Below are 21,612 nucleotides of genomic sequence, written 5' to 3' on the forward strand. Positions count from 1 at the left end.
TACATTAGCCTTGGCCTTTACCCTTCTTGATGGGTCAATTGTCCCCCGTTGTCACACTCTTGTCCAGGTTCCCCCACTCGGCTCGTGGCGCAGAAAGGAACCCGGGTTCACCCCGCCAGGCCCGGGCAGGTTAGGTTTATGGTTATAGGCCGGGAGCCGGTAAAGACCGCCATCCCGTGGTGCACTCGCCACGTCGGGGCAAACTTACGGGAACCCCCTTTGTCACCGTGCCTCATGGTGTGAACCTGGACATCTCGTCTCCAGTGCCCACGTGCGGGTCCTTGACCTCCCGCAGCTGCTTTGGCCTCTGGGACTCGTGTGTGAATATGTTCCGAGAATGGGCCGATGTAATGTATGTGGCTACCACCTGGTTAGCCACATTAGCTTCGGCCCCTGATTCTCCCGACGGATCGGCTGCCCGCCATTGCGTCGCCGCTACCGTCCGCGAAGTCCCTTGACGTTCTTGTATCTTTTTCTTGGCCTGATGTTTTAGGAAAGAGCCGAGCTAATGCAACCGGTTGACATCCGGTTAGCCACATTAGCATTGGCCCTTGCCTTTCCCGACGGGTCAGTCACCCGTCATGACGTCGCAGGTTCCATCCGCGAAGTCCACGTCAAAGCTCAAGGTCAAAGTTTCAAATCCAGATTTAGCTTAATGTATTCAGCTAACTTGCAGTTAGCCACATTAGCTTTGGCCCTCGTCCGTCGACGAGGTAATTTTAGGACACATCATCAGTGGAGAACCCAAGTTCATCGGGTGTTTCGGGTCTTTAATCTCCAGACACCCTCCCTTGGGCGACCCAGCCAGGGGTGATCAGTTCCTGGCTTGTGTCCATGTATTGTTGCAAAGTTGTCTTTTCTTACTGTGTTGTGGCTCCTCACGTCCTTCCTCTTCGAGCTCCGTCGTCCAAATGGCTCCTTGCGGACGTGCGCAGACGCTTTTATAGGAGTGGGGATCTTTCCCCGCAGTGCCCTCTTGTGGCCCATTGGAGAAGTGCACTTCCTCCTGTTGCTCCCAGTTTTTGGCTTGAATTTCTCTTCTTATCTGATTGTTGAACATGCTGTGTGATGTGCTCACTTACCTGCTCCTCTTCTTCTCAATTGTATTTCGTGTTTGTATTGTTCTGTTATTACTATTCACGCCTGGACATGTTTCTCCTGTGGTCATGTGATCTTCGTAGCAACCGCCTAGCAACCAATCACAAGTTGTTTTTCATTCCTCCACTACCAATCAGGACTCCGTTTACATTATCATAGGTTGTTTTGCTCTTTCAACGGTCAGTCGGCAGGTATCGTTGTAACGGACAGTCATTTTCTGCTTTCAATTATTCGGTGGATTATCACATTCCTTTCATCATTATTCTGTGCGTCCATGAGAATGTAAGTACAGTGTGAATATGTTGTCTGTTCGTGGGTTTGGATACATGTTTACGTTTGCAGTGCTTCACTTTGTCCATTAACGTCTAAGTTGTTATTGCATTTAAGTTTGGTATAATTGCTAAAGGCAAATATACCGTACTTTTCATACTTCACTTTTAGTATTCATGTCAAAGTTACATCCACAAATGTGCGTATTTTTCGAATGTTTGCCGTGTGTACCGACGTGATTCTTATTCCGTAAGTGAGTGACGTCACCGCCCACTCAAATCAATTCGGCTCCATTAACCCTTTCCTACCTAACGCACATTTGGAACGATTGGGTTGAATTCATTCTTCCTATCATTGTACGGTATGTTTGCCTGTATTGTTTATGTTATTCTATGCTAATATAGGGTAATGTGAGAATATGATGTAACATATTGTACAATTTTAGTTATGTTAGTTATCATTGTTTAGTGAATGTTCTCTGCTCTCCTTTGCAGAGACCACACACATACAATCACAAACAAGCAATCAATCACATTACAACAATCACACATAGAAAACACCTACACACCCTCACACACACCAACCCAGATAAATAAATAGAACATTATATACAAATAAAGAGTGGCATGAGAGTGTGCATCATCTTTATGTTCTGGCTGGACAACCTGATAAGATTGAGGATCCTCTGAATCAATCAAATACAGTCCTTTCAAGGAGGTCACAAGTTTGGGCGCTATTCCGACACCTCCATTACATGGTCCTTCGAGCCGGATCCTTAGTTTTATCAGTTCAACAATGGCTGCTGCTCGTCCTCGCCGTGAAGTACAACGGCCTCGCCACTTTGATGACTTCCTGGTGACTCTCCCGCCGCGTCATCTTCCTTCTCACACTCCTCATGACCACTCCACCGTGGGAGCAGCTCATCAACCACCTGCTCCAATCAGCGATCCACCTTCAGTTACACCTGCTCCTCAGAACTTCAGCTCCGAAGCCGTGATGTCAGCTCTACAGGAGATGAGGGAAGAGAACAACCAGCTCCGACGTGACATGCAGAATCTCTTCCACTCTCTCTCGCTGAGGTCCACGACTCCGTCACAACGACCTACCTCAATGCATTCAGCTCAGGTTGAGGACCGTGCTGCCTCATTTGCATTCCCTTGTCCTCCGGCGAGAACATCTACTCCCAACCATAAACCTCACGCACCAGTGGATGAACTCCCACCATGGCCTGAAGTATGGCCAATGCCTCCGCCAATGGAACTACCTCCTCCTCCTCCACCGGAGGAACTCCTGCCGCCGCCTCCGGTGCCAAACCTGCATTCTTATGGGACGGGACTGCAATCCACTCCATATTATGTTGAGCCATACACTGCTACTCAACAGCTGTCCTCTGTAGAGTCCACCTATAGAGGACCCAAACCGCAAATACCTTGCTTCACAGATGATGATCCACGCCAGTTTGCCCGTCTAAAGATTGCACTGGATAATATCCTTCCCAGCGATGCTACAGAGCGATTCAAGTACCAAATACTGGTTGATCACCTCAAACATGAAGACGCTCTTCTCATTGCTGATTCTTACTGCCATTGTTCAACTCCCTTTTCGAAAACGATGGCCGCACTTACTGAAATGTATGGGCAGCCACATAAGCTAGCGCTGCAGCGGATCAATGACGTCCTGGCGGAGCCTCTAATTCGTAGCGGAGACAGCCGAGGATTTCGTCTTTTTGGTCTCAAAGTCAGATCACTGGTCGGCATGCTCCAGCAACTAGGCAGAGAGGGCAGGACTGAGTTGGAATGCGGTTCTCATACTTCACGTCTTCTTACTAAGCTGCCTCATGAGCTCAGAGCGCAGTTCAGGCGGTTCATTGATCCCATCCGCACCCCGATTCCAACTCTGGTGCACTTCTCGGATTGGCTTGAATACGAAGTCCGTGTTCAGGATGAAGACTTCACTTCTCTACATTCTAGGCCCTCAAGAGACGAGCGTCGGAAAGTTCCTAAAGCCAAGCAGCAGAACCTCAGTGGACGTACTACCACAGTTCTCCTCGGCTCAGATCCAGCTCCTAAGCCACTTGAGTCCTTTTCACAAGTCCGTTCAACGAGGAACAACAAACAAGAGAAACCAAAGAAATATTGCCCTTTCTGTGATAATGAGCAGCATTACTTCAATCAGTGCACAGAATTCAAAGAGTTCACAACAGATCAGAAGGCATCCTGGATCAGAACTGGTAAGCGCTGCTGGAGGTGTGGCAGAAACCATTTAGCTGCTCAATGCTACCTCAAAGCTAAATGTCAACAGTGCAATCAGATACACCTTGATGTACTCCATGACGTCAACGTTGCCACCACCACCAAATCCAAGCCACCAGAACCAGATTCTGTCCAACCAGCTACCTACTATCTCGACCCAGACCTCAGAAGTAGCTGTGTTCTACTGAAAATGGTCAAAGTTCTTCTCCACAAGGGTCAGCACAAACTCGAGACGTATGCCATTCTAGATGATGGCTCTGAGCGCACAATCCTTCTTCACAGTGCTGCTCAGGCGCTAAACCTTCAGGGACCAACTGAGGACTTGGCTCTTAGAACAATCCGCAGAGACTTAAAGACTGTACCAGGGAGGTCAGTGTCATTCTCCATATCGTCAACCGCTTATCCTCAGAAACGGTTTCACATCCACAATGCGTTCTCTGCGACAGAACTAGGCCTCTCCAAACATTCTCATCCTGTTGAGGCATTGCAGAAGACCTATCGCCATCTTAGAGGCCTCCCACTCCATTCAGTCAGTCAAGCTCAGCCACTTCTCCTTATTGGCTCTGACTATCCTCATCTCATCACCCCAGTGGAGCCTGTACATTTGGGCCCACCAGGGGGCCCCGTGGCATTAAAGACACGCCTAGGATGGACGCTACAGGGTCCTGCCAAAGTCTTGATGCATCAGCCATCAACACCTCAGTGTCTTCTCATCAACACTTCGACCTCTTCTGCTGACATTCTCAGTCATGTGTCCCGATTGTGGCAGGTGGACATTCTTCCCTATAGGAGTGAGAAGCTTGTCACCAGGTCCAAGCAGGACAATGCAGCAATCAAACTTCTGGAGGAGAAGACAGTCAGAGTTGAAATCGAGAACGTCCAAAGATATGCCACCCCTCTGCTGTGGAAGGACGGTCTTCCTCCACTCAATTGCCCCAAGGAAGCTGTCATGAGCCTCCTGCGCGGAACTGAGAGCCGCCTTTCCAGAGATGCAGCGAAGGCCACTTCTTACTGCCAAGAGATCAAGAAGCTTGAGGACTCAGGCTATATCCGAAAGCTCGGATCTTCTGAAGAGAAAAGTACCAATTCTTGGTACATCCCACATCACATGGTCCATCACAACGGCAAAGACCGTATTGTTTTCAACTGCTCTTTCACGTTTCAGAATAATAGTCTGAATGAGCATTTGCTTCCTGGACCAACTCTGAGTTCCAGTCTCCTTGGTGTCCTGCTCCGTTTTCGGCAATATCCCATTGCAGTGAGCAGCGACATTAAGGGCATGTTTCATCAGGTCCGCCTCCTTCTTGAAGACCAGCCTTATCTCCGCTTTCTTTGGAGGGACCTGAACCGCAATGCAAAGCCTGACATTTATCAGTGGCAAGTTCTTCCCTTTGGGACTACATGCAGTCCTTGCTGCGCAACCTTTGCCCTGCAAAAGCATGTTACTGATCACAGTAGTCCAGAAGAAGACACTCGGCAGTCAGTTGAGAACTGCTTTTATGTCGACAATCTCCTTCAAAGCTTCCAATCCATATCAGAAGCAAAACAGCTGGTCACCAAGCTCCAGAGCTTGCTCCAGTTGGGAGGCTTCGAATTGCGTCAGTGGGCCACCAACGTGTCTGAAGTCATCAGTCACATGCCACCCGAGATCACGTCAGAAAGCCAAGAACTATGGCTTTCGATAGATGGCGCTGATCCCCCAGAACGCACTCTAGGGCTGCACTGGCACTGCAAATCTGACACCCTCACCTATCGTGTCCGCCACACTGAGCAACCAGAGCCTACAATGCGCAACATCTACCGAGTCCTAGCTCGACAGTATGACCCCCTGGGGTTACTCATTCCATACACCACACGAGCTAAGATCTTGGTGCAAAGGCTCTGGGTGAAGAAAAGGGACTGGGACGATCCTCATCTGCCGGAGGATCTCCTCCAGCTGTGGCATGATTGGGTGAGTGAACTTCCATCACTTCCTCATATTACTTTCAAGCGCTGTTATGTTCACTCAGGTACCGATCTCTTAGCGGCATCTCAGAGCATTCACGTTTTCTCGGATGCTTCAGAGCAGGCCTATGGGTCGGTAGCCTACCTGCGCACTGTCAGCAACAATAGTGAAATTCAGGTGGCCTTCTTAGCGGCCCGTTCTCGTGTTGCTCCAGCTCGCCAACTTTCCATCCCACGACTAGAACTATGCGCTGCCCACATTGGAGCTCAGCTTGGCAGAGTCTTGAAACGCGAGCTCACTATTTCCATTGACAAGATCACCTACTGGACCGACTCTACCACTGTGTTGTCTTGGCTACAATCTCCTTCATGCCGCTACAAGGTGTTTGTCGGTACCAGAGTCGCAGACATTCAGGAGTTAACTGAGAGCAATTCATGGCGCTATGTCCCCTCTAGCGAGAATCCTGCTGACGATATCACTCGTGGAATGACCCTGTCACAGATTCGAACCAACAAACGCTGGAGCTCCGGACCCGCCTTTCTCCTCAATGCTGAATCTACTTGGCCTTCCAGCCCAGATACTGTTGATCTTGAAGATAAAGTTGAGCTGCGCAAAGCCAAATTCTGTGGCCTCATCAACACTACCCTTACTCCACTTGTGCCTGATGTCAGTCGGTTCACTTGTTTCAGAGATCTTTTGGAAGCTACAGTTAGAGCAAGTTACGGGGCGGCCACAGACCCACAACCATCCGCTGAATCTTTCCGACAAGCTGAACTCTCCCTCCTCCGACAAGTTCAAATGGACTGTTTTCCAGAGGAATTTGCTCTCCTTTCCTCTCAAAAGATCATCCAGTCCAGCAGCAGATTACTTACTCTGTCGCCGGAATATGACTCAGAAACTCAGCTGATCCGGGTTGGGGGCCGACTCCGACGGTGTGAGTCCATCAACCCAGAAACGTTGCATCCTGTCGTCCTAGACTCACATCATCCTATCACAAAGTTGATCATTGCAGACTACGACAATAAACTTGCCCATCCAGGTCCGGAGAGAGTTTTTGCCGAACTGCGTCGAAGGTTCTGGATCCTACGGGGCAGAGAGGCAGTCCGCAAGCATCAACACCATTGCTCAGAGTGCCGCAAGTGGCGCAGTCAACCGATTATTCCCAAAATGGCCGACCTCCCACCTTCCAGTTTGAGGCTCCATCGACCAGCTTTCCACTCAACCGGAATGGACTGTTTTGGACCTTTTACTATAAAGATAGGGAGGCGCAATGAGAAACGATGGGCTATAATATTCAAGTGCCTCACTACACATGCAGTGTACTTGGATCTGCTGGCCAGCATGGACACCGATTCCTTCCTCATGAGTCTGCGACGCTTCATCTCCAGACGGGGAAAGCCCCACGAGTTGCTTTCTGATCAAGGCACAAATTTCAAAGGTGGCAACTCAGAACTCCAAGAGGCTTTCAATGCCCTCGCTCCTGACCTTCAGTCACAACTCGCCAGCCAACAGATTCACTTCCACTTCAACCCGCCAAGTGCCCCTCATTTCGGAGGCTCCTGGGAGCGGGAAATTCGCTCCATCAAATCTGCATTACGTGCCATTCTAGGATCTCGAACTGTCACTGAGGAGGTCCTAAGAACCACCCTTATCGAAGTGGAAGGCATCATAAATTCCAAACCCCTGGGATACACCTCCTCCGATGTAGCAGACCCAGATCCAATCACTCCCAACATGCTGCTGATGGGGCGGCTGGATCCGTGCACTCCACAAGTAGTGTACTCTGAGACCGAGCTTCTCAGTCGTCGCAGATGGCGACACTGTCAGGTCCTTGCGGACCAGTTTTGGACCCATTTCATCAGGAACTACTTACCATCTCTCCAGAGCCGCTCCAAGTGGCAACAGGACCGTGAGGACATCTCTGTTGATGCCATTGTGCTAGTGATTGACCAGCAGCTTCCACGTGCCCTGTGGCCAGTTGGTAAGGTCACAGCTGTTTTTCCTGGTGCAGACGGTAAGATCCGCACTGCTGAAATACAGGTCAAGGACAAATCCTACACAAGACCTGTATCGAAACTCATTCTCCTCCCTGCACTTCCCCAAGACATTCCAGACTGATGTTCTTTAACTTTGCTGTGCAAAGTTGGGGCGGCTGTTAAGAAGTTTCTGTTTATACTTAACGATTTCGTGTTTGTATTGTTCTGTTATTACTATTCACGCCTGGACATGTTTCTCCTGTGGTCATGTGATCTTCGTAGCAACCGCCTAGCAACCAATCACAAGTTGTTTTTCATTCCTCCACTACCAATCAGGACTCCGTTTACATTATCATAGGTTGTTTTGCTCTTTCAACGGTCAGTCGGCAGGTATCGTTGTAACGGACAGTCATTTTCTGCTTTCAATTATTCGGTGGATTATCACATTCCTTTCATCATTATTCTGTGCGTCCATGAGAATGTAAGTACAGTGTGAATATGTTGTCTGTTCGTGGGTTTGGATACATGTTTACGTTTGCAGTGCTTCACTTTGTCCATTAACGTCTAAGTTGTTATTGCATTTAAGTTTGGTATAATTGCTAAAGGCAAATATACCGTACTTTTCATACTTCACTTTTAGTATTCATGTCAAAGTTACATCCACAAATGTGCGTATTTTTCGAATGTTTGCCGTGTGTACCGACGTGATTCTTATTCCGTAAGTGAGTGACGTCACCGCCCACTCAAATCAATTCGGCTCCATTAACCCTTTCCTACCTAACGCACATTTGGAACGATTGGGTTGAATTCATTCTTCCTATCATTGTACGGTATGTTTGCCTGTATTGTTTATGTTATTCTATGCTAATATAGGGTAATGTGAGAATATGATGTAACATATTGTACAATTTTAGTTATGTTAGTTATCATTGTTTAGTGAATGTTCTCTGCTCTCCTTTGCAGAGACCACACACATACAATCACAAACAAGCAATCAATCACATTACAACAATCACACATAGAAAACACCTACACACCCTCACACACACCAACCCAGATAAATAAATAGAACATTATATACAAATAAAGAGTGGCATGAGAGTGTGCATCATCTTTATGTTCTGGCTGGACAACCTGATAAGATTGAGGATCCTCTGAATCAATCAAATACAGTCCTTTCAAGGAGGTCACAAGTTTGGGCGCTATTCCGACACCTCCATTACATGCTCACTTACCTGCTCCTCTTCTTCTCAATTGTCCCACGACGAATTTGTTGATCCATCTTTTATTCTTGTGATGATGAATCCCTTGTCGTTTTTCCTGGTTCTCTTCTCATCCGTTGTCCCCCGACGAATCCTCTTGTTGCTCCGTTGTACTATCTCACTCCTGTCCTTCCTCTTCAAGTTCCGCTGTCCAAATGGCGTTTTGCGGAAGTGCGCAAACGTTTTTTTATCCAAGTGAGGATCTTTCCTCACAGTGCCTCCTGTGGTCCGTCCGTGAAAATCCACTTCATCCTGTCGCTCTGTTTTTTTCTTTTTTTCCACCGAATGTTGTCTTCACTTACCTGTTTCTCTTCTCATCCGCTGTCCCCCGACGAATCTTCTTGTTGCTCCGTTGTACTACTTCACTTACCTGTGTTGTCCTTCCAATCCTTCTACTTACCTTGAAACCCTTTTGCCTTTGTTTCAGGTCCTCGTCCTAACTCCCCGAGCCCTGACTGATGTTCGTTTCAGGGCTCAAATGGGAAGTAAGACCGACCCAGGGAAATGGGGATTAGGGTTGGGATTAGGATGAGGGTCAGGGTTGGGATTAGGATAAGGAATAGGGTTGAGATTAGGATAAGGAATAGGGTTGGGATTAGGATAAGGAATAGGGTTGGGATTAGGATAAGGAACAGGGTTGGGATTAGGATAAGGAATAGGGTTGAGATTAGGATAAGGAATAGGGTTGGGATTAGGATAAGGAATAGGGTTGGGATTAGGATAAAGAATAGGGTTGGGATTAGGATAAGGAATAGGGTTGAGATTAGGATAAGGAATAGGGTTGGGATTAGGATAAGGAATAGGGTTGGGATTAGAATAAGGAATAGGGTTGGGATTAGGATTAGGCACTGGTTGGGGTTAGACGAGGTGTCGTTACCGCCGTCGTCGCCGTAGCGTCACCAGTGCCCACGTGCGGGTCGGGTTAGGGTTAGGGTTAGGGTTAGGGTTAGGGTTAGGGTTAGGGTTAGGTGGTTAGGGTTAGGGTTAGGGTTAGGGTTAGGGTTAGGGTTAGGGTTAGGGTTAGGTTTATTGTTATAGGCCGGGAGCCGGTAAAGACCGCCATCCCGTGGTGCACTCGCCACGTCGGGGCAAACTTACGGGAGCCCCCTTTGTCACCGTGCCTCATGGTGTGAACCTGGACATCTCGTCTCCAGTGCCCACGTGCGGGTCCTTGACCTCCCGCAGCTGCTTTGGCCTCTGGGACTCGTGTGTGAATATGTTCCGAGAATGGGCCGACGTAATGTATGTGGCTACCACCTGGTTAGCCACATTAGCTTTGGCCCCTGATTCTCCCGACGGATCGGCTGCCCGCCCTTGCGTCGCCGCTACCGTCCGTGAAGTCCCTCGACGTTCTTGTATCTTTTTCTTGGCCCGATGTTTTAGGAAAGAGCTGAGCTAATGCAACCGGTTGACATCCGGTTAGCCACATTAGCATTGGCTCTTGCCTTTCCCGACGGGTCAGTCACCCGTCATGACGTCGCAGGTTCCATCCGCGAAGTCCACGTCAAAGCTCAAGGTACAGGCCTAGCCAATGCATTCCGCTAGCCCCCAGCTAGCTACATTAGCCTTGGTCTTTACCTTTCCTGACAGGTCAGTTGTTAGTCACGGTGTCGTCGATTCCCTCCGCGAAGTCCACGTCCATGTTCAAGGTACAGGCCCAGCTAATGTATTCGATTAGCACCCAGCTAGCTACATTAGCCTTGGCCTTTACCTTTCCTGATGGGTCGGCTACCCGCCATGGCGTCGCTGATTGTATCCGCGAAGTCCACGTCAAGTTTCAGATCCATATTTAGCTAATGTATTCAGCTAACTTACCGTTAGCCACATTAGCTTTGGCCGCGAAGTCCACGCCCAGTTGAAGGTGCAGGCTTAGCTAATGTATTCAGCTAATCCGCAGTTAGCCACATTAGCTTTGGCCGCGAAGTCCACGTCAAAGCTCAAGGTACAGGCCCAGCTAATGCATCCTGCTAGCACCCAGCTAGCTACATTAGCCTTGGTCTTTACCTTTCCTGACGGGTCAGTTGTTAGCCATGGCGTCATAGATTCCCTCCGCGAAGTCCATCCACGTCCATGTTCAAGGTACAGGCCCAGCTAATGTATTCGATTAGCACCCAGCTAGCTACATTAGCCTTGGCCTTTACCTTTCCTGATGGGTCGGCTACCCACCATGGCGTCGCTGGTTGTATCCGCGAAGTCCACGTCAAAGTTCCAAATCCAGATTTAGCTTAATGTATTCAGCTAACTTGCCGTTAGCCACATTAGCTTTGGCCCTCGTCCGTCGACGAGGTAATTTTAGGACACATCATCAGTGGAGAACCCAAGTTCATCGGGTGTTTCGGGTCTTTAATCTCCAGACACCCTCCCTTGGGCGACCCAGCCAGGGGTGATCAGTTCCTGGCTTGTGTCCATGTATTGTTGCAAAGTTGTCTTTTCTTACTGTGTTGTGGCTCCTCACGTCCTTCCTCTTCGAGCTCCGTCGTCCAAATGGCTCCTTGCGGACGTGCGCAGGCGCTTTTATAGGAGTGGGGATCTTTCCCCACAGTGCCCTCTTGTGGCCCATTCGAGAAGTGCACTTCCTCCTGTTGCTCCCAGTTTTTGGCTTGAATTTCTCTTCTTATCTGATTGTTGAACATGCTGTGTGATGTGCCCACTTACCTGCCCCTCTTCTTATCAATTGTCCCACGACGAATTTGTTGATCCATCTTTTATTCTTGTGTTGATCAATCCCTTGTCGTTTTTCTTGTGTTTTTGTTGTTGTAAGAAATTTTATCTTCACTTACCTCTTGATGAATTCCTCATCGTTCCTCTTCCGTTTTCATTGTTGTGCGGTGTTTTTCCTGTTGCTCCCAGTTTTTGGCTTGAATTTCTCTTCTTATCTGATTGTTGAACATGCTGTGTGATGTGTTCACTTACCTGCTCCTCTTCTTATCAACTGTCCCACGACGAATTTGTTGATCCATCTTTTATTCTTGTGTTGATCAATCCCTTGTCGTTTTTCTTGTGTTTTTGTTGTTGTAAGTAATTTTATCATCACTTATCTCTTGATGAGTTCCTCGTCGTTCCTCTTCCGTTTTTATTGTTGTGCGGTGTTTTTCCTGTTGCTCCCAGTTATTGGCTTGAATTTCTCTTCTTATATGATTGTTGAACATGCTGTGTGATGTTTGCTCACTTACCTGCTCCTCTTCTTATCAATTGTCCCACGACGAATTTGTTGATCCATCTTTTTTGATGAATTCCTCGTCGTTCCTCTTCCGTTTTTATTGTTGTGCGGTGTTTTATTCCATTGTCTCCCCCGTCGCTCCACTTGTCCTTCCTCTTTTTTTCTTTTCCATTGTCAACATGACGTCCTACGAAACTACGTAGACGTCTTTGTCCGAATGGGGATCTTTCCCCAACGTGCTTCCCCTCTTTTTTTGTGGTTGTGCGTTGTTTTATTACGTTGTCTCCCCCGTTGCCCCTCCTGTCCTCCCTCTTCCAGTTCCGTTGTCCAAATGGCGTTTTGCGGAAGTGCGCAAACGTTTTTTTATCCAAGTGAGGATCTTTCCTCACAGTGCCTCCCGTGGTCCGTCCGCGAAAGTCCACTTCATCCTGTCGCTCTGTTTTTTTCTTTTTTTCACCGAATGTTGTCTTCACTTACCTGGTTCTCTTCTCATCCGTTGTCCCCGACGAATCCTCTTGTTGCTCCGTTGTACTATCTCCCTCCTGTCCTCACTCTTTAAGTTCCGTTGTCCAAATGGCGTTTTGCGGAAGTGCGCAAATGATTTTTTTATCCAAGTGAGGATCTTTCCTCACAGTGCCTCCTGTGGTCCGTCCGTGAAAGTCCACTTCATCCTGTCGCTCTGTTTTTTTACTTTTTTCCACCGAATGTTGTCTTCACTTACCTGTTTCTCTTCTCATCCGCTGTCCCCCGACGAACCTTCTTGTTGCTCCGTTGTACTACTTCACTTACCTGTGTTGTCCTTCCAATCCTTCTACTTACCTTGAAACCCTTTTGCCTTTGCTTCAGGTCCTCGTCCTAACTCCCCGAGCCCTGACTGATGTTCGTTTCAGGGCTCAAATGGGAAGTAAGACCGACCCAGGGAAATGGGGATTAGGGTTGGGATTAGGATGAGGGTCAGGGATGGGATTAGGGTTGGGATTGGGGTTGGAATAAGGGTTGGAATTAGGTTTGGGATAAGGGAAGGGATTAGGGTCGGGTTTTTAGGGTTGGGATTAGGATAAGGAACAGGGTTGGGATTAGGATAAGGAATAGGGTTGGGATTAGGATAAGGAATAGGGTTGGGATTAGGATAAGGAATAAGGTTGGGATTAGGATAAGGAATAGGGTTGGGATTAGGATAAGGAATAGGGTTGGGATTAGGATAAGGAATAGGGTTGGGATTAGGATAAGGAATAGGGTTGGGATTAGGATAAGGAATAGGGTTGGGATTAGGATTAGGCACCGGTTGGGGTTAGACGAGGTGTCGTTACCGCCGTCGTCGCCGTAGCGTCACCAGTGCCCACGTGCGGGTCCTTGACCTCCCACAGCTGCTTTGGCCTCTGGGACTCGTGTGTGAATCTGTTCCGAGAATGGGCCGATGTAACGTATGTGGCTACCACCTGGTTAGCCACATTAGCTTTGGCCCTTGATTCTCCCGACGGATCGGCTGCCCGCTATTGCGTCGCCGCTACCGTCCGTGAAGTCCCTTGACGTTCTTGTATCTTTTTCTTGCCCTGATGTTTTAGGAAAGAGCCGAGCTAATACAACCGGTTGACCTCCGGTTAGCCACATTAGCATTGGCCCTTGCCTTTCCCGACGGGTCAGTCACCCGTCCCGGCGTCGTCGATTCCATCCGCGAAGTCCACGTCAATGTCCAAGGTCCAGGCCCAGCTAATGTATTCGGCTAGCACCCAGCTAGCTACATTAGCCTTGGCCTTTACCCTTCCTGATGAGTCAATTGTCCCCCGTTGTCACACTCTTGTCCAGGTTCCCCCACTCGGCCCGTGGCGCAGAAAGGAACCCGGGTTCACCCCGCCAGGCCCGGGCAGGTTAGGTTTATTGTTATAGGCCGGGAGCCGGTAAAGACCGCCATCCCGTGGTGCACTCGCCACGTCGGGGCAAACTTACGGGAGCCCCCTTTGTCACCGTGCCTCATGGTGTGAACCTGGACATCTCGTCTCCAGTGCCCACGTGCGGGTCCTTGACCTCCCGCAGCTGCTTTGGCCTCTGGGACTCGTGTGTGAATATGTTCCGAGAATGGGCCGACGTAATGTATGTGGCTACCACCTGGTTAGCCACATTAGCTTTGGCCCCTGATTCTCCCGACGGATCGGCTGCCCGCCCTTGCGTCGCCGCTACCGTCCGTGAAGTCCCTCGACGTTCTTGTATCTTTTTCTTGGCCCGATGTTTTAGGAAAGAGCTGAGCTAATGCAACCGGTTGACATCCGGTTAGCCACATTAGCATTGGCTCTTGCCTTTCCCGACGGGTCAGTCACCCGTCATGACGTCGCAGGTTCCATCCGCGAAGTCCACGTCAAAGCTCAAGGTACAGGCCTAGCCAATGCATTCCGCTAGCCCCCAGCTAGCTACATTAGCCTTGGTCTTTACCTTTCCTGACAGGTCAGTTGTTAGTCACGGTGTCGTCGATTCCCTCCGCGAAGTCCACGTCCATGTTCAAGGTACAGGCCCAGCTAATGTATTCGATTAGCACCCAGCTAGCTACATTAGCCTTGGCCTTTACCTTTCCTGATGGGTCGGCTACCCGCCATGGCGTCGCTGATTGTATCCGCGAAGTCCACGTCAAGTTTCAGATCCATATTTAGCTAATGTATTCAGCTAACTTACCGTTAGCCACATTAGCTTTGGCCGCGAAGTCCACGCCCAGTTGAAGGTGCAGGCTTAGCTAATGTATTCAGCTAATCCGCAGTTAGCCACATTAGCTTTGGCCGCGAAGTCCACGTCAAAGCTCAAGGTACAGGCCCAGCTAATGCATCCTGCTAGCACCCAGCTAGCTACATTAGCCTTGGTCTTTACCTTTCCTGACGGGTCAGTTGTTAGCCATGGCGTCATAGATTCCCTCCGCGAAGTCCATCCACGTCCATGTTCAAGGTACAGGCCCAGCTAATGTATTCGATTAGCACCCAGCTAGCTACATTAGCCTTGGCCTTTACCTTTCCTGATGGGTCGGCTACCCACCATGGCGTCGCTGGTTGTATCCGCGAAGTCCACGTCAAAGTTCCAAATCCAGATTTAGCTTAATGTATTCAGCTAACTTGCCGTTAGCCACATTAGCTTTGGCCCTCGTCCGTCGACGAGGTAATTTTAGGACACATCATCAGTGGAGAACCCAAGTTCATCGGGTGTTTCGGGTCTTTAATCTCCAGACACCCTCCCTTGGGCGACCCAGCCAGGGGTGATCAGTTCCTGGCTTGTGTCCATGTATTGTTGCAAAGTTGTCTTTTCTTACTGTGTTGTGGCTCCTCACGTCCTTCCTCTTCGAGCTCCGTCGTCCAAATGGCTCCTTGCGGACGTGCGCAGGCGCTTTTATAGGAGTGGGGATCTTTCCCCACAGTGCCCTCTTGTGGCCCATTCGAGAAGTGCACTTCCTCCTGTTGCTCCCAGTTTTTGGCTTGAATTTCTCTTCTTATCTGATTGTTGAACATGCTGTGTGATGTGCCCACTTACCTGCCCCTCTTCTTATCAATTGTCCCACGACGAATTTGTTGATCCATCTTTTATTCTTGTGTTGATCAATCCCTTGTCGTTTTTCTTGTGTTTTTGTTGTTGTAAGAAATTTTATCTTCACTTACCTCTTGATGAATTCCTCATCGTTCCTCTTCCGTTTTCATTGTTGTGCGGTGTTTTTCCTGTTGCTCCCAGTTTTTGGCTTGAATTTCTCTTCTTATCTGATTGTTGAACATGCTGTGTGATGTGTTCACTTACCTGCTCCTCTTCTTATCAACTGTCCCACGACGAATTTGTTGATCCATCTTTTATTCTTGTGTTGATCAATCCCTTGTCGTTTTTCTTGTGTTTTTGTTGTTGTAAGTAATTTTATCATCACTTATCTCTTGATGAGTTCCTCGTCGTTCCTCTTCCGTTTTTATTGTTGTGCGGTGTTTTTCCTGTTGCTCCCAGTTATTGGCTTGAATTTCTCTTCTTATATGATTGTTGAACATGCTGTGTGATGTTTGCTCACTTACCTGCTCCTCTTCTTATCAATTGTCCCACGACGAATTTGTTGATCCATCTTTTTTGATGAATTCCTCGTCGTTCCTCTTCCGTTTTTATTGTTGTGCGGTGTTTTATTCCATTGTCTCCCCCGTCGCTCCACTTGTCCTTCCTCTTTTTTTCTTTTCCATTGTCAACATGACGTCCTACGAAACTACGTAGACGTCTTTGTCCGAATGGGGATCTTTCCCCAACGTGCTTCCCCTCTTTTTTTGTGGTTGTGCGTTGTTTTATTACGTTGTCTCCCCCGTTGCCCCTCCTGTCCTCCCTCTTCCAGTTCCGTTGTCCAAATGGCGTTTTGCGGAAGTGCGCAAACGTTTTTTTATCCAAGTGAGGATCTTTCCTCACAGTGCCTCCCGTGGTCCGTCCGCGAAAGTCCACTTCATCCTGTCGCTCTGTTTTTTTCTTTTTTTCACCGAATGTTGTCTTCACTTACCTGGTTCTCTTCTCATCCGTTGTCCCCGACGAATCCTCTTGTTGCTCCGTTGTACTATCTCCCTCCTGTCCTCACTCTTTAAGTTCCGTTGTCCAAATGGCGTTTTGCGGAAGTGCGCAAATGATTTTTTTATCCAAGTGAGGATCTTTCCTCACAGTGCCTCCTGTGGTCCGTCCGTGAAAGTCCACTTCATCCTGTCGCTCTGTTTTTTTACTTTTTTCCACCGAATGTTGTCTTCACTTACCTGTTTCTCTTCTCATCCGCTGTCCCCCGACGAACCTTCTTGTTGCTCCGTTGTACTACTTCACTTACCTGTGTTGTCCTTCCAATCCTTCTACTTACCTTGAAACCCTTTTGCCTTTGCTTCAGGTCCTCGTCCTAACTCCCCGAGCCCTGACTGATGTTCGTTTCAGGGCTCAAATGGGAAGTAAGACCGACCCAGGGAAATGGGGATTAGGGTTGGGATTAGGATGAGGGTCAGGGATGGGATTAGGGTTGGGATTGGGGTTGGAATAAGGGTTGGAATTAGGTTTGGGATAAGGGAAGGGATTAGGGTCGGGTTTTTAGGGTTGGGATTAGGATAAGGAACAGGGTTGGGATTAGGATAAGGAATAGGGTTGGGATTAGGATAAGGAATAGGGTTGGGATTAGGATAAGGAATAAGGTTGGGATTAGGATAAGGAATAGGGTTGGGATTAGGATAAGGAATAGGGTTGGGATTAGGATAAGGAATAGGGTTGGGATTAGGATAAGGAATAGGGTTGGGATTAGGATAAGGAATAGGGTTGGGAAGGTTAGGGTTAGGGTTAGGGTTAGGGTTAGGGTTAGAGTTAGGGTTAGGGTTAGGGTTAGGGTTAGGGTTAGGGTTAGGGTTAGAGTAGGTTTATGGTTATAGGCCGGGAGCCGGTAAAGACCGCCATCCCGTGGTGCACTCGCCACGTCGGGGCAAACTTACGGGAACCCCCTTTGTCACCGTGCCTCCTGGTGTGAACCTGGACATCTCGTCTCCAGTGCCCACGTGCGGGTCCTTGACCTCCCGCAGCTGCTTTGGCCTCTGGGACTCGTGTGTGAATATGTTCCGAGAATGGGCCGATGTAATGTATGTGGCTACCACCTGGTTAGCCACATTAGCTTTGGCCCCTGATTCTCCCGACGGATCGGCTGCCCGCCATTGCGTCGCCGCTACCGTCCGCGAAGTCCCTTGACGTTCTTGTATCCTTTTCTTGGCCTGATGTTTTAGGAAAGAGCCGAGCTAATGCAACCGGTTGACATCCGGTTAGCCACATTAGCATTGGCCCTTGCCTTTCCCGACGGGTCAGTCACCCGTCATGACGTCGCAGGTTCCATCCGCGAAGTCCACGTCAAAGCTCAAGGTCAAAGTTTCAAATCCAGATTTAGCTTAATGTATTCAGCTAACTTGCAGTTAGCCACATTAGCTTTGGCCCTCGTCCGTCGACGAGGTAATTTTAGGACACATCGTCAGTGGAGAACCCAAGTTCATCGGGTGTTTCGGGTCTTTAATCTCCAGACACCCTCCCTTGGGCGACCCAGCCAGGGGTGATCAGTTCCTGGCTTGTGTCCATGTAGTGTTGCAAAGTTGTCTTTTCTTACTGTGTTGTGGCTCCTCACGTCCTTCCTCTTCGAGCTCCGTCGTCCAAATGGCTCCTTGCGGACGTGCGCAGACGCTTTTATAGGAGTGGGGATCTTTCCCCACAGTGCCCTCTTGTGGCCCATTGGAGAAGTGCACTTCCTCCTGTTGCTCCCAGTTTTTGGCTTGAATTTCTCTTCTTATCTGATTGTTGAACATGCTGTGTGATGTGCTCACTTACCTGCTCCTCTTCTTATCAATTGTCCCACGACGAATTTGTTGATCCATCTTTTATTCTTGTGATGATGAATCCCTTGTCGTTTTTCCTGGTTCTCTTCTCATCCGTTGTCCCCCGACGAATCCTCTTGTTGCTCCGTTGTACTATCTCACTCCTGTCCTTCCTCTTCAAGTTCCGCTGTCCAAATGGCGTTTTGCGGAAGTGCGCAAACGTTTTTTTATCCAAGTGAGGATCTTTCCTCACAGTGCCTCCTGTGGTCCGTCCGTGAAAGTCCACTTCATCCTGTCGCTCTGTTTTTTTCCTTTTTTCCACCGAATGTTGTCTTCACTTACCTGTTTCTCTTCTCATCCGCTGTCCCCCGACGAATCTTCTTGTTGCTCCGTTGTACTACTTCACTTACCTGTGTTGTCCTTCCAATCCTTCTACTTACCTTGAAACCCTTTTGCCTTTGTTTCAGGTCCTCGTCCTAACTCCCCGAGCCCTGACTGATGTTCGTTTCAGGGCTCAAATGGGAAGTAAGACCGACCCAGGGAAATGGGGATTAGGGTTGGGATTAGGATGAGGGTCAGGGTTGGGATTAGGATAAGGAATAGGGTTGAGATTAGGATAAGGAATAGGGTTGGGATTAGGATAAGGAATAGGGTTGGGATTAGGATAAGGAACAGGGTTGGGATTAGGATAAGGAATAGGGTTGAGATTAGGATAAGGAATAGGGTTGGGATTAGGATAAGGAATAGGGTTGGGATTAGGATAAAGAATAGGGTTGGGATTAGGATAAGGAATAGGGTTGAGATTAGGATAAGGAATAGGGTTGGGATTAGGATAAGGAATAGGGTTGGGATTAGAATAAGGAATAGGGTTGGGATTAGGATTAGGCACTGGTTGGGGTTAGACGAGGTGTCGTTACCGCCGTCGTCGCCGTAGCGTCACCAGTGCCCACGTGCGGGTCCTTGACCTCACGCAGCTGCTTTGGCCTCTGGGACTCGTGTGTGAATATGTTTCGAGAATGGGCCGATGTAACGGATGTGGCTACCACCTGGTTAGCCACATTAGCTTTGGCCCTCGATTCTCCCGACGGATCGGCTGCCCGCTATTGCGTCGCCGCTACCGTCCGTGAAGTCCATTGATGTTCTTTTATTTCCTTTTTCTTGCCCTGATGTTTTAGGAAAGAGCCGAGCTAATGCAACCGGTTGACCTCCGGTTAACCACATTAGCATTGGCCCTTGCCTTTCCCGACGGGTCAGTCACCCGTCATGGCGTCGTCGATTCCATCCGCGAGGTCCACGTCAATGTTCAAGGTCCAGGCCCAGCTAATGTATTCGGCTAGCACCCAGCTAGCTACATTAGCCTTGGCCTTTACCCTTCTTGATGGGTCAATTGTCCCCCGTTGTCACACTCTTGTCCAGGTTCCCCCACTCGGCCCGTGGCGCAGAAAGGAACCCGGGTTCACCCCGCCAGGCCCGGGCAGGTTAGGTTTATGGTTATAGGCCGGGAGCCGGTAAAGACCGCCATCCCGTGGTGCACTCGCCACGTCGGGGCAAACTTACGGGAACCCCCTTTGTCACCGTGCCTCCTGGTGTGAACCTGGACATCTCGTCTCCAGTGCCCACGTGCGGGTCCTTGACCTCCCGCAGCTGCTTTGGCCTCTGGGACTCGTGTGTGAATATGTTCCGAGAATGGGCCGATGTAATGTATGTGGCTACCACCTGGTTAGCCACATTAGCTTTGGCCCCTGATTCTCCCGACGGATCGGCTGCCCGCCATTGCGTCGCCGCTACCGTCCGCGAAGTCCCTTGACGTTCTTGTATCCTTTTCTTGGCCTGATGTTTTAGGAAAGAGCCGAGCTAATGCAACCGGTTGACATCCGGTTAGCCACATTAGCATTGGCCCTTGCCTTTCCCGACGGGTCAGTCACCCGTCATGACGTCGCAGGTTCCATCCGCGAAGTCCACGTCAAAGCTCAAGGTCAAAGTTTCAAATCCAGATTTAGCTTAATGTATTCAGCTAACTTGCAGTTAGCCACATTAGCTTTGGCCCTCGTCCGTCGACGAGGTAATTTTAGGACACATCGTCAGTGGAGAACCCAAGTTCATCGGGTGTTTCGGGTCTTTAATCTCCAGACACCCTCCCTTGGGCGACCCAGCCAGGGGTGATCAGTTCCTGGCTTGTGTCCATGTAGTGTTGCAAAGTTGTCTTTTCTTACTGTGTTGTGGCTCCTCACGTCCTTCCTCTTCGAGCTCCGTCGTCCAAATGGCTCCTTGCGGACGTGCGCAGACGCTTTTATAGGAGTGGGGATCTTTCCCCACAGTGCCCTCTTGTGGCCCATTGGAGAAGTGCACTTCCTCCTGTTGCTCCCAGTTTTTGGCTTGAATTTCTCTTCTTATCTGATTGTTGAACATGCTGTGTGATGTGCTCACTTACCTGCTCCTCTTCTTATCAATTGTCCCACGACGAATTTGTTGATCCATCTTTTATTCTTGTGATGATGAATCCCTTGTCGTTTTTCCTGGTTCTCTTCTCATCCGTTGTCCCCCGACGAATCCTCTTGTTGCTCCGTTGTACTATCTCACTCCTGTCCTTCCTCTTCAAGTTCCGCTGTCCAAATGGCGTTTTGCGGAAGTGCGCAAACGTTTTTTTATCCAAGTGAGGATCTTTCCTCACAGTGCCTCCTGTGGTCCGTCCGTGAAAGTCCACTTCATCCTGTCGCTCTGTTTTTTTCCTTTTTTCCACCGAATGTTGTCTTCACTTACCTGTTTCTCTTCTCATCCGCTGTCCCCCGACGAATCTTCTTGTTGCTCCGTTGTACTACTTCACTTACCTGTGTTGTCCTTCCAATCCTTCTACTTACCTTGAAACCCTTTTGCCTTTGTTTCAGGTCCTCGTCCTAACTCCCCGAGCCCTGACTGATGTTCGTTTCAGGGCTCAAATGGGAAGTAAGACCGACCCAGGGAAATGGGGATTAGGGTTGGGATTAGGATGAGGGTCAGGGTTGGGATTAGGATAAGGAATAGGGTTGAGATTAGGATAAGGAATAGGGTTGGGATTAGGATAAGGAATAGGGTTGGGATTAGGATAAGGAACAGGGTTGGGATTAGGATAAGGAATAGGGTTGAGATTAGGATAAGGAATAGGGTTGGGATTAGGATAAGGAATAGGGTTGGGATTAGGATAAAGAATAGGGTTGGGATTAGGATAAGGAATAGGGTTGAGATTAGGATAAGGAATAGGGTTGGGATTAGGATAAGGAATAGGGTTGGGATTAGAATAAGGAATAGGGTTGGGATTAGGATTAGGCACTGGTTGGGGTTAGACGAGGTGTCGTTACCGCCGTCGTCGC

General features: G+C 49.0%; 2 protein-coding genes across 2 annotated transcripts; both read left to right on the plus strand.

Moving 5' to 3' along the window:
• The first annotated feature begins 1,114 nt into the window (after positions 1-1,114).
• On the plus strand, positions 1,115-3,808 carry LOC148410097 (uncharacterized). Its single transcript, XM_088439659.1, has 3 exons — positions 1,115-1,380; positions 1,863-3,614; positions 3,670-3,808. The coding sequence occupies exons 2-3, from the start codon at positions 2,164-2,166 to the stop codon at positions 3,806-3,808; spliced, it is 1,590 nt and encodes a 529-aa protein (XP_088295785.1). The 5' UTR covers positions 1,115-1,380; positions 1,863-2,163.
• LOC148410098 (uncharacterized) lies at positions 3,778-8,647 on the plus strand. Its single transcript, XM_088439565.1, has 2 exons — positions 3,778-8,022; positions 8,505-8,647. Exon 1 carries the CDS (start codon positions 3,811-3,813, stop codon positions 7,681-7,683), a length of 3,873 nt encoding a protein of 1,290 aa, XP_088295691.1. The 5' UTR covers positions 3,778-3,810; the 3' UTR covers positions 7,684-8,022; positions 8,505-8,647.
• Positions 8,648-21,612: the final 12,965 nt, after the last annotated feature.

This window comes from Hippichthys cyanospilos, chromosome 17 (genome assembly GCF_059441005.1).
Source record: "Hippichthys cyanospilos isolate Australia breed blue-spotted pipefish chromosome 17, RoL_Hcya_1.0, whole genome shotgun sequence".
Taxonomy (NCBI): Eukaryota; Metazoa; Chordata; class Actinopteri; order Syngnathiformes; family Syngnathidae; genus Hippichthys; species Hippichthys cyanospilos.